We start from the raw sequence: 13413 nt of genomic DNA, 5'->3' as shown, positions 1-13413 counted from the left end.
TAGCAAACACACACACACACACAGACATAAACGTAATATCAAATATATTGGTAAATTATAATACAAATAATTAAATTAAACAACTCTGCATTTGAGTCCACCTCCCCTGACAGTACTGTAACAATACCACTGTATAAAACCCCCCAGAACCCTCAGAATAAGTGAGGTGTGTTCACAAAAAGGCTAAAAGTCATTGTTTTAAGGCGATTTCCTTTGTTGGCCATCGCTGCAGTGTGAATGTACCATTATTATGTTAAATATGTGTCAAGTCTGATGTACAGTTTATACTCAAGTCACCTGACCTTTCACACAACAGTTAACATACCAAAATAACATACCAAACACCATAAACCAAACCAATGAGCTTAAATCAATGAATATCTACATGGAGATTGAATGACATTTAAAAGAAAAGCGATCTAGTGGTCATTAAATGCAAAAAAACGGCATCCTTTGTATAAAGACCCTATTTTATTTTTAAAAGGACCCTATTTTAGCAATCTATAGGTGAGCCAGTGCAACGTGCAGTTTGATTTAGGGCATGTCGGTGTGTCTTTGCTATTGTAACAACAGGAAAAGTATGCCCAACCTTTAAAAACACAAAAGGCATGTACTAATTCTCTTAGTTAATCGTGCGTGTGTGTGTGTTATGAAATAAACAATGTATGTTGGACATGTTGGCATTTGTTGCCAAGATAGCAATGAAGGTTTGAAAGTGACTGTTGACGTCTGTCTAGTTTGTATTGAGTCAGTGGACCACCTGTGTTTTCTGTTGCCAAGGTAGCAATACACTAAAAATGTACCTGAAAACACCTCACTTCCAGACCACCACACCCATCAGTGTAGATATAGTTACAAGCTATTGTGATTGCTATTTAAACAACACAGGCCCAAGGCGTTAAAATAGACTGTTGGCAGGGTGTAAGATAGCAATGAGCATCGGAACATGCCATGAACAGGGTGTAAGATGAGCCCATAGTTGTACATCTAACAGAACCATGCTAGTGGAGTATTTCAAGAAGATACACACATTGCTTCTATTATATAGTCACAGTGGATAGATTACTGGAGCTTGGTGCTTGTAGGTAAAAGCAGGTCAGATGTAACACTTCTGGTGTTAAATGTGGGTTAATCAGCTGAAAGTGTGTACGTGCCAAAGGGTGTAGATGTCCAGTGATCCTCATTTTTGTATGTGAAAGAGCTGCTCTTAGCGCTCCTGTAAATCTAGTGGTGTGTTTCATTAATTTGGCTCATAGTTTCTTAAAAGCCTCTATACACACTGATTTCTGTGTGAGGATATACAAACACACACACACACACACACACACACTCCCTTTTCGCACTGGTGACCACTGAATAATGACCTTTCCCAAGGGTGACTTCTCCACTTAATTAATAACGCTAAACCTCCTGCCATCTAAACGATTCCTGGCCGACCTGATGTTACAGGAACCCTGGAGTTAGTTGTTATGGAATGTAATAAAGGCCTGTTGCCATGGGTATGGTGCTGTTTAGCAGTGACCACTGTATGATCTCATTCCCTCACAGCTGAGTGGAAAGTAAACTGAAGACACCCTTTTACATATAAACACACATTTCTGTGATTTTTTACTGATGTTGGTATACTGGTTCAGGTGAGGTTGTTTGCAAGTTTAAACTAATACCCAAATACAAAGAAAGCAGAAAACTACTGATAACAGTCACCAGAGTTGTGAAAAGTATCTCCATTCATTACTCTGTAAGTAGATAGAAAGATAGGAAGGCAGGCAGACACTTTATTTCTCCCAAAGGAAATTTAGGCATCCTGCAGCAACAACCCAATACAATAAGAAACATATTCAAACATAAATTAAAATGCAGAAGAATAGAAAATACATAAGGCTATAAAAAAACGTTCTATACAAGATCTATCTGTAAACAGAGCAGTGCAGTAGATGTTGCTAATAGATACTAGGGTTTAAAATACTTCTGTAGAAATTGAAGCATCAACTCAAGCTTTTTACTCTTTAAGTAAAAGAGTAAAAGTACTGATTTCAAAACTACTTAAAGTATAAAAGTAATGTAAGAGGAAAACATAATGACATTAAGAACAAAAGCCTATAGTGCACTACCTCCTCCTCAAAACACATTTTACTAAAAGCCAAAATGACTAATCCTATATTATTAAAATGTTAATGTTGATAATATAATTTGGGATGCACTAGGCTCCTCCCTGTTTCAGCTGCATATATGCTGATTGTAAATGAATGTATTTTAGTAGAATATAGTAAATATATTAAAGGAGTTTAGTTGGACTGGAGTTTATCTGGAGTTCTCTTGAGTCTCTGCACGGATCATCTTCATACTAGACTACATACGTCTGCTATGTTCTTACTGGAGTGTGTGTGTGTGGGAGTCGGAATGGTGTATGTTTATACTTCTCTACATCCAATAACAATCAGATTCACTCTATCTGGATGGAGAGATTTATCTGAATAGGGGTTTTATTGAAGGATGGAATCCGAAATGAAAACGAGCTGAAATTAAATAGGAGTAAAACAAGGCTATTTTTTATTAAAATGTAAGGAGCAGAAAGTTCAGATTATTGTGTGAAAATGTAAAAAGTAGAGGTAAAAATGTGTCTGAAAAAAAAAAATACTCCAGTAAAGTATAGATACCAACATTTCTACTTAAGTAAGGTATTGAAGTATTTGACACACATTTCTACATCTCTCTTGTCTCTATTTACTAGAGAAAAAGTCACAGTTTTTGTCTATTTCTCTGTGTGTGTGTGTGTGTGTGTAGACAATAACGAGTGCAACACGGATCCCGGGCTGTGTGGTCCCAACGGAATGTGTCAGAACAGTCCAGGCAGCTTCAACTGTGAATGCCAGAGAGGGTTTTCACTTGACCAGAATGGCCAGCACTGCGAAGGTCAAAACAGACACGCATATTTGTTAAGATTATGAGAAAAATCCAGATCTGTGTCTTTTACTTGCATACTAACTTTGTATATGTGTGTGATTTGCAGATATGGATGAGTGTGATGGAAATCATCGCTGTCAGCATGGGTGTCAGAACCTGGTGGGTGGCTACAGGTGTAACTGTCCTCAAGGCTACCTGCAGCACTACCAGTGGAACCAGTGTGTGGGTAAGAAGGTTCCCCTGGTCTCTGCTTTTCTCTGTTAGGATTAACTTTTATCACATGGGTAGGAGGTACAGCACAAACGTTAGTTAAGCTACAGTTTTTTAACCTTTTTTCAGTGTTAGTATGTTAGTTAGCTTGCTGCTAGAGTTAGTATGTTAGCTAACTCGTCGCTAATGTTTGTTAGCTCTCCTCTAACCTCAGTTCTATCCCTGGTAATGTTAGCTAGCTTGTTTAAGCTAGCTAAAGTTAGTATGTTAGCTTCCTTGCTGATAATGTTAGTATGTTAGCTTACTCAGCTTACTACAGCAGAAACATTAGTTAAGCTACAAGCTCAAGTTAATATGTTCGCTAACTCGCCACTAATGTTAGCTAGCTCTCTGCTAACCTTAGTTCTCTCAACGGATTAGATGTTTACAATAAGCCACTGTATTTTCCCACCGGCATTAAACACACCATCTGAACATTTAATACCTACAGCAAATTTGCACTGTTTGGCTTGTAAGCGCTGCATTGTTGCTAGGTTACCAGGTTACCTGTATGTGGCGGAGTAATACATGGAGAGCTTAGGTTACAGTGCATTACCGGCTGATAACGGCACCCATAGAACGCCTCTCAGGCAATCACATTGCAGGGTCAGAACTAACTGTGGTATAATATACAGTATCTCATGAAGTGAGCACAGTAAATATTTTATTATATCACTGAAGATGTGACACTTTGATGTAAAAATGATGTAAAGTAGTCAGTGTACAGCTTGTATAGCTATGTAAATTTGCTGTGCCCTCAAAATAACTCAATATACAGCCATTAAGGTCCAAACCGTCCACAAAAGTGAGTACACCCCTTAGTGAAATGGCCAAATTGTGTCCAAAGTGTCAATATTTTGATGGCCACCATTATTTTCCATTATTACTTATAACCTTAAGTCCCTTGGGCATGGAATTCACTAGAGCTTCACAGGTTGCCACTGGAATACTTTTTCACCACTCCATGATGATTAGAGGCTTTGCGCACCTCCACCTTCCATTTGAGGATGCCCCACAGATGCTCAATTGGGTGGTTTAGGTCTGGAGACATGCTTGGCCAGTTTATCACCTGCCCTGGCTTGGTTCTGTTTGTGTGTTATTGTGCCAAATTAGAAAAATAAGATGCATTTTAGAAAAATTCTCTAAAAATCTTGATCTTTAAAACTGGCCACACTAACATTATTGCTTTGGATGGCAGTATTCCCTAAAGGCTCAGGAACCCTGGCCTCATCTTGGAGTTAAACCAGATTAAAGGGTGGGGGGGTGCATGGCGTGCCAAACTGAGCCATGATTCACCGGCAGTGGGCATTTGTGTGGTGGAGAGGTGCACCACCCTGTAGAATAACACTTCCAGCTGAGCACCAGACTCTAAAGTCTAACAGAAGGGTTTGTTGAGGTAGAACTAGAGCAGGGTGTGTTTTTTTTTTTTCAATTATTAATTTGCCGTCTTTTTCTTTTTTAAAAAAGCACAACATGTACAAAAAGCACAAGGAATATTTATGATAGAAAATACCTTAAAATAAAACAAAAACCAAAATTTGCTAAAACAATACAAGACAAAAGAAAATAAAAGAAAAAAGGCAACCAATGAGGAAATTATTAAAGCAAAGTAAATGGGTCATTCTCCATTTGGAGTGGAAATTCAAGTGGATACATTTTTAAAAACCTATTTAATTTGTCCCAGAAACAAACAAACTTTAAATGTCTATTAACAAATCCACTTATCAAATATGCAAAATGGAGAGCTTAATTCCAGATAGATTTTAATATATTTTAACAGAAAATGCAAAGTTCTGGTCAACTTATCACTGGTGTTATCCCATCTTTAAAAATTTATTTAGTCATCAATTTATTTATTTTTAATTGAAATTACAATGTGACTCAATGTGATAAAGAAATTCCATTTAACTTACAATGGTAACAAAGTATGAATAGCAAAAATAAAGCGCTCTTTCTTTATACTTAAAGGCATCTTCCTATACTATTAAAAAAAACAATAATAAATTTTTGTCCAATAAACATGAAAATTTAACTACTGATTATAAGAATGAATGATTCTAACATTTCATGCAGGATACTTTTAATAAAAAAAAAGAATCATGAAAAAGGACAAACACCACATGCTAAGACATCTGTAACACCAGTGACATTTTAGTTAAAATGGAGTTTTTGTGAAAAGTCTGTGTCACGTCTTGGCCTCGTCTCGTGTCTCTGTGTGCATTCCCCACGTGACCTGTGCTCCCCTGTGTCTCCCGTCTCAGTACTTTTCCACATGTGTGTCTAATTTGTAGCTCCGCCCCTCGTTACCTGTCTCCCCAGGTGTTCATTGTTTCTTGTTTAGTATATATAGTACCTGTTAATCTACATTTGCTGTCGGTCTTTGCACCTTCCTCTGTCGTTTGTCTCGCCACGTTTACTATAGTTTGTTCACGGTTTCGTTACGCTCTATGTATTTCTTGTATATTTCTAGTCATGTTTCTTGCCTGTTTGTTTCTTTGTTTATTTGTATATATTCACGTATTTATCCTTTGTACATATTCCCTTACCTTGGTTTGTACTTATCTGTCTAGTTTAGCTCTTTGTTTGTTTTCCCTGTTTGTTTATGTATATATATATATTCGTTATTCCCCTGTTTGTTTATTTGTTTATTTGTTATTTATTAAAGTCTGTCTTACCCGCATTTACGTCCGCCTCCCGTCTGGTTCCCGCGTTACAGTCTGCCTCACTGGCAGTTAAGAGACCATGTGTAACTACTTAAAATCAATTAAATAAAAGACATATGGCAATTTATTTGATACTAAAAACAATCTTTTAACAACTAAAGCACATAGCACCAGTGATGTGCAACCTGATAAAGAGATGAGCAAGTATGAACTCATCTTCTCATGGCTTGATGACCTGTGACCCAGGGAACAGTTTAACAGAGCTAACAATATTTATGATAAAATATAATATAAGAGTCCTGATAACACCAGTGACCAAAATCTTTGTGACAAAAATATTTCTAAAATAAAATACATATATTTTTTAAAATGTAGTATGATGTTAATCATGCATATAGTAAATCTGGATCTGTTTAAAGAAATCTCAAAGTTAAACCTTTTAAAATATTTTTTTACACTAAAAATCTCACTTTGCTCAAGTGTTGAAAATTGGTTATATGAGGAGCTATTTTACAAATGTAAAGTGCCTTTGAAATATGATTTAAAAAAGAAAAATGAAAGAAATCATAAGGAAAATGTGGTTTTAATCTTAGGTTAGCTGTGAAAATGTATATACTGACTCCTGAAATTGTCCCTAATATTTTAGGCTTTTTTTTTTTAACCCTCCAACCTTTGTGACATGGTTTCCCACTCCAAATGGAGAATGACCCATACAAGTAAGACATATGGTTAGAGGTCTGTTGATGGCTCCCATGTTCTCCAAAATCATTCCATGTTGTTTTTTTTTTTTTGGCAGTAAGTGCTCAGTCGTAAAGTTTGATTAAGAATTATTTTGAAGAGGTTACGTTTTGGAGGTCTTTCTTGGTTCCACTTCAGCAGGATTCATTTCTTTGATATATATGATATTATGCCCATCCATTATTCCTTCAGGATCAGTATTAAATAGGAACTGTACATGTGCAAAGTCCACTGAACTGTCCAAAACCTCAACAGTGACATTGTGTACTCCTCCTTTCCAAAAGTGTTTTAGCAATATGTTTTTGATGGACACCCCATTTTACAGCATTGCACTCTCATCTGCTATAGACAGCTTCACTGATTATAATAGAAGTGCTTTGGTTTTGTCGTTAATGCTTACTCTCCTCATTTGCTGCGTTTATATCCAGTCTGTCTGCCCCTTCTATCACTTCTGTCCACTCCAGAAGTTTGTTAGAGCTTCATTAGAGTGTGATAGTGTGACATCTGTTTTGGGAAGCTGGGCATTTAGCTTTGCTTATCACTGAGCACCATTATCAGTCAATAACCGTTCAAACAAAGTTTCTACATTATCCCATACACAAACACATAGTTAGAAGTACACACACATGTTCACTGGCGCTGATACAAGCACAGACTGAGCTGCTCAGGGTTAGAAGGTCAGGTCAGGTCAGTGTGATGTTTACTTCAGCAACTCTTTCCATGCTTTCCTCGTCAGTGGGAACCAGAATTGCCCTTTCACCTTTTGTTTGTTTGTTTGCAGATGAGAACGAGTGCCAGAATGGTCAGATCTGCGGTGGAGCGTCCTGCCATAACACTCTGGGCAGTTTCCGCTGTCTGTGTCCCACCGGTTTTTCATTCGAGCAGACCAGCGGTGGCTGTCACGACGTAAACGAGTGTTCATCACAGCAGAACCCATGCACCTACGGCTGCTCCAACACTGACGGTGGATACCTGTGCGGCTGCCCACCTGGATACTTCAGAGCTGGACAGGGGTGAGATCAATTGACAGAGAAAAGATACCCAAATGTAGAATGTTATTGATATATATATTCACCGTAAAACCTTTTGGGATTACTTGAATTTCTGCATAAATTGGTCATTAAATGTGTTCTGATCTTCACATACAATAGACAAGTCACAACAATCGACAAACACAGTCTGCTTAAACTAATACCACACAGTGAGGGGGGGAAAGTATGTGAATCTTTGGATTTAATAACTGGTTGATCCTCCTTTTGGAAGCAAAAACCTCAACCAAACGTTTCCTGTAGCTGCAGATCAGACCTGAACAACAGTCAGGAGGAATTCTGGATCATTCCTCTTCACTAAACTGTTTCAGTTCAGCTATAATATTCTTGGGATATCTGGTGTGAATCTCTCTCGAGGTCATGATGCCACAGCATCTCAACTGGGTTCAGGAGGTCAGGAAGTCATATTTTCTTCTCTTGAAGTCGTTCGCTTTTTGATTTACTTCTATGTTTTGGGTCGTTGTCCTGTTGCATCATCCATCCTCTGTTGCGCTTCAGTTTGTGGACAGATGGTCTCAAGTTTTGTGTAAAATATCTTGTTGATGACGGCAATCCGTCCAGAACCTGAGGCAGCAAAGCAGCCCCAAACCATGATGCTCCCTCCACCATGTTTCACAGTTGGGATGAGGATTTGATGATGGTGTGCTGTGCCTTTTTTCTTCACACATAGCGTTGTGTGAATTCCTTCAAAACAACTCCGTTTTGGTTTCATCTGTCCACAGTGTATTTAGTCAGTAGTGCTGTGGAACATCCAGGTGCTCTTTCACAAACTTCAAATGTGCAGCGATGTTTTTTTTTTTTGTGACTCCGTGGTGTCCTTCCATTAACTCTATTCTTGTTTAATGTTTTCCTTATTGTAGTTTTGTCAACCACAATTATAGCATGTGCCAGAGATTTCTGTATTCTGTATTCAGCTGACACTCTAGGATTCTTCCTCACCTCTTTGATCATTCTGCGCTGTGCTCTTTCAGTCATCTTTACAGGACTTTACCACACCTAGAGAGAGCAGCAACAGTGCTGAACTTTCTCCATTTGTAGAGCGTCTGTCTTACCATGGACACATGAACATCAAGACATTTAGAGATACTTTTGTAACCATTTCCAACTTCATGCAAGTCAACAATTCTTGAATGTAGGTCTTCTGAGTTTTTTTTGTGCATTCACATCAAGCAACATTGGGGCAGCTTTAACCAACACATCCAATCTCATCACATCCTGACTCCAATTAGCTCTTAGAAAAGTCATTAGTCTAGAGGTTCACATACTCCCCCCCCCCCCCCCTCACTGTGAATGTTATCATGCTGTGTTCAATAAAACCATGCAAACATATAATTGTTTGTGTGGTATTAGTTTGAGCAGACTGTGTTTGTCTGTTGTCTGTTGTTGACTTAAATGAAGATCAGAACACATTTAATGACCAATTTATACAGAAATCCAAGTAATTCCAAAGAGTTCACATACTTTTTCACTGTAGTCTATATCATAATTTCTGTTAAACTGACTTGTTCGTGTGTGTGTGTGTGTGTGTGTGTGTGTGTGTGTGTGTTTAGGCACTGTGTGTCAGGACTAGGTTTCGGCAGCAGTAGTCCGGCAGCTGGTCTTGGATCAGAGGGAGATGAGAACTCTCTGTCTCCTGAAGCCTGTTATGAATGTAAAATTAACGGCTTTCCCAAGAAAGGCAGAAAGAAGCGAAGCTCCAACTCTACAGAGGAACATCTGCAGGACAATCAGGTAACTGATCTGAAAACCACTGGGCTAATGCTATTAGGAAGAACTATATATTTAATATTTAATGTCACTTCTGTTATTTTATCTATCATGGAAGGGAATTATTCTGTTGATCCTTCTGATTGGAATGTGCTAAATCTTCTACATGTTTTACAGCAGTGTTCCCTGAACCTGATCCTGGAGGCCCTCAGCCATATTTTTAAAACAAATTTTGATTAAAACAGCACAAAATTTTTTATCATGTTCATTGTGGCTGTTCCTCTGAGTCTTGTGTTCCTCTCTCTCTCTCTCTCTCTCTCTCTCTCTCTCTCTCTCTATATATATATATATATATATATATATATATATATATATATATATATATATATATATATATATATATATGATAAATATATTTACACTAATGGACATGGTGGTGTGCAAGTGAGGTGTGTACAGGTAAATATCTGGCGTATTGCTGTCTTGGCGGGGGAAAACAGGAGCTCCACTGACTGATTTAAACCCTGACATTAGGCAGAAGTTCATTTAGCGTGTACACCCCTGTCCGTTACACACATAGCAGCACAAACCCAACTTTTACATCAGCAATAAACAGAATACAAAATAAAATAGCATTGCTGTTCCTGTGAAACACCTGCTCACACACCTTTTCAGCATGAAAAAGCAGAAGCGCTGACCTGTTAAAATAGCAATCCGCCAAAGTCAGAGCACAGCTGGCTCTTAAAGGGAATGGCAAGTGATGGCATTGGGCATACGCCCAAAACATACCAATAATTGATTAGTACATTCCTTTTGCACGTTTTAAGCCACACAAGGCGTACTTTTCCTGTCATTACGATAGCAAAGGCGCACTGGGACCCCTAAGAGTAGAATCAGGTATAGGTCACTACTATTTATAGCTAATATTTGCTTTAATCTGTGTCTATTTGAGCAGGTTGATCAGGAGACGGTTAGTCTGGCCAGTGTGGACGTTGATGACACCATTTACTTCCACCTGAACATCAGTGACCTCAACAGCAAAGACCACATCATCGAGTTCCTCCCAGCACTCTCCACGCTCGCCAACCACGTGCGCTACGCCATTGACTTCGGGAACGAGGAGGGTCTGTTCAAGCTCGCCCAGAGGGGCGGAGTCAGCTACCTGCACTTAAACAAGAGCAAGCACCTCCTCCCCGGCGCCTATTATTTACAAATCAGCAGCGTGCCTCTGTTCCGCAAGAACGAACTGGCGGCACTGGAGGACAGGCACGATAAAGACTACCTCAGCGGACAGCTGGGAGACACGCTACACGTCAAACTGCAGATCGTTCTGCACTAGAGCGCTTCAGAACCAAAGCTAGAGAGGACTTCATCCACCCTGACCAAAGATCTCTCCACATATCATTACATACAAGTCTAGTACAGTAAAAATACAGTAAATAATAATAATAATAAATAAATATTCCATTGTGCTCATAGTGTAAGAGGAGGAGAAGGAACTGAGGAAACGAACATTCTCACGCGAGAAACGACCACTCTGTTGTGTTTGTATTGAAATGGAAAAAAAGCTTTTATTTTGAAAAGGGTTTATACGGAACGGCTCGGCACTCGTTTGGACGTGTAGACAGCAGGAGGGCACGATTTTATGCCTTTTTTAAGGACTCCGCTTCATTAACTTCGCTCTCTCCACCTTTCCTACAGATTAGCTCTCTGTTTAATCATATTTACTGGTGCTAGTAACACTTCAACATTAAATTTACAAATGCACTGTAATATCTCGTTCCAGCGCAGGATCTGCCGTTACTGTTCCGCAGGCTCTCGAGTCTCAAGCCTCCTTCTTCTACAAGCAAACCAGTGTTAGCTCAGTAGCCATTCTGTCCTGTTCTGACCTATGCCTATTGCTACGTGCATTAAGTGTGCGTATACTGTAACCACGCCACTTTTAACTTCAGGAACCTTTTCTGAACTAGTTATACACCCTGGACTGGAGGGTTGCAAAATGGTGCTCATTATAATGACCAACTACTTTTGTTTTGTGTTAACTGTGTACATTCACCATCCTGAACCAAGCAACGTCTGTGACTCCAGACTTACTGCACTGAGGTCCCCCCGCGGCCACAAGACACACACTCGCAAGTACAGTCAAGTGCCGTCGCCGCAGCGACGACACTCGAAAGGAGAGGAACATCCACCGTAAGTTAGTGCAAGATCGTGTTCACATCTGTGAGGGGTTTAGCTGTAAATTCACAATAAAACTTATTTTGGTTTTAAGGGGGTTGTGAACGAGTCGCTTATTTACGAGTAAATGATTCGTAGTAAATGTTTTCTAGCACGCATGGGTCTAATGTTGCTTAAAGGGGCACTAAATCCCCTAATAATTGAGGGGCCATGTATAAAATTATGTTAATCTTCCTTAATTATATATTAATTTATGCACTATGAACTGGAGGACGTTTTGCTCATTTATTTGCAATTCTCCCAATTCTTTATTAGATGGTGTTGCTAATTCCCGCCATCTCTGCAGTGTTTTGTAGTACGCATGGGTCAAATGTTGCTTAAAGGGGCACTAAATCCCCTGATAATTGAGGGGCCATGTTTAAAATTATACATGCATTCTAGCACCTTTTCAAAGGGTTCAAACGTGCAGTAAAAACAAAAAAGATCAAATCATGTACAATTGAAATAAACTAGAGTTAAAATAATACTACAAATAATGTAGAACACAGGCATTGAAACGTTATACCTTTAATCAAGTGTTAATCTTCCTTAATTATATATTAATTTATGCACTATGAACTGGAGGACGTTTTGCTCATTTATTTGCAATTCTCCCAATTCTTTATTAGATGGTGTTGCTAATTCCTGCCATCTCTGCAGTGTTTTGTAGTACGCATGGGTCAAATGTTGCTTAAAGGGGCACTAAATCCCCTGATAAATGAGGGGCCTCGTTTATAAAACTTGGATTTACATGGATTCTGGAACAAAAGTGTGAATGAGCAAAAGCTAGGAAACCAGAAATCTTGAAAACTGTTTGCTTCTTATAAAATACAATATTCTTCAAAATGTTTGCAGGTAAAACAACCACATTTAACCGTAAAGCAGAAGTCCTGTTAGCCGATCAGCGGTGATATATTTGCATGTGCGAGCAAGAGCCCAAAACCTGTCTTTATTCAGGGACCACGAATTCAGTGATCTAAAGCAGGGCTAAATAAAAACACCTGAGCACTCCCCCCCCCCCCCCCCCCCCAAAAAAAACATCTCACATGGCATTTATTCATACTAAAGATCACAACTAGACTGTTTAAAATGAACAATGGAATGAGACCTTTTATTGAATATTGAAATATGGAATTCCTGTTCATTTTCTTAAGCAGAATAATAGAGAAACGAAAGGAAAGAAAGAACATTTTTGGAGAATGTGAAGCCCATAATGATTATGTAAATAATGATTACATACTGTCCTTACTACTAAGCTTAATTTGTTGAAGCAATAATAATAATAATAATAATAATAATAATAATAATAATCATTTTATATATAGCACTTTTTCAGAGATTTTAAAAGTCCAAGTAGAAGAAAAACAAAATCAAATCAAACAATTGAAATAAACGAATAAACAAGTTAAGAGTAAAAATAAAAATACTACAAATAAATTAGGACACAGGTATTTAAACTTTAAACATGTTAAGTATTAGTCTTATTTAACCTGATATACCTTATCTAAATCTTGATTTATGTGCAATGAACTGGAGCATGTTTTGCTCATTTACTTGCTAATTTGCTACCGCCATCTCTGCAGTGTTTTTTTGGAGTACGCATGGGTCAAACGTTGCTTAAAGGGGCACTAAATCCCCTGATTTTAGCTGACTCTGTAGTTTGGTTGGGGCACTGGGTGATGTATGGGTTTAGAGGTTGGGCAGGAGGGAGAGCTGGTTGGCTGAGCTGCAGCAGCAGTGTACCTCTGACAGCAGTATCTGATCTGCATATAGTGATGTGTCTGTGTACTAAAGTACATACAAACATCATCCTTGCCTATAGCACAGTTTAACCTGAGAGAAGCTGCAGAGAGAAAAATGACCATAAATTTACATTTCTGCCATTA

General features: G+C 38.5%; 1 protein-coding gene across 2 annotated transcripts in view; it reads left to right on the top strand.

Moving 5' to 3' along the window:
- Positions 1 to 11581, top strand: part of fbn1 (fibrillin 1) — a 185606-nt gene extending 174025 nt beyond the window's left edge. For both annotated transcript variants that reach the window (XM_049483384.1, XM_049483383.1), the window contains 5 exons: positions 2785 to 2913; positions 3011 to 3130; positions 7336 to 7567; positions 9154 to 9334; positions 10266 to 11581. In XM_049483384.1, coding sequence (XP_049339341.1) covers positions 2785 to 2913; positions 3011 to 3130; positions 7336 to 7567; positions 9154 to 9334; positions 10266 to 10649 — 1046 coding nt within the window. In that variant the 3' untranslated portion in view covers positions 10650 to 11581. The remainder of the gene's footprint in view (positions 1 to 2784; positions 2914 to 3010; positions 3131 to 7335; positions 7568 to 9153; positions 9335 to 10265) is intronic.
- The last annotated feature ends 1832 nt before the right edge of the window (positions 11582 to 13413 follow it).

This window comes from Astyanax mexicanus, chromosome 9 (genome assembly GCF_023375975.1).
Source record: "Astyanax mexicanus isolate ESR-SI-001 chromosome 9, AstMex3_surface, whole genome shotgun sequence".
Lineage (NCBI taxonomy): Eukaryota > Metazoa > Chordata > Actinopteri > Characiformes > Acestrorhamphidae > Astyanax > Astyanax mexicanus.
The sequence above is the reverse complement of the archived record's forward strand: the minus strand, read 5'-3'. Positions and strand labels throughout refer to the sequence as shown.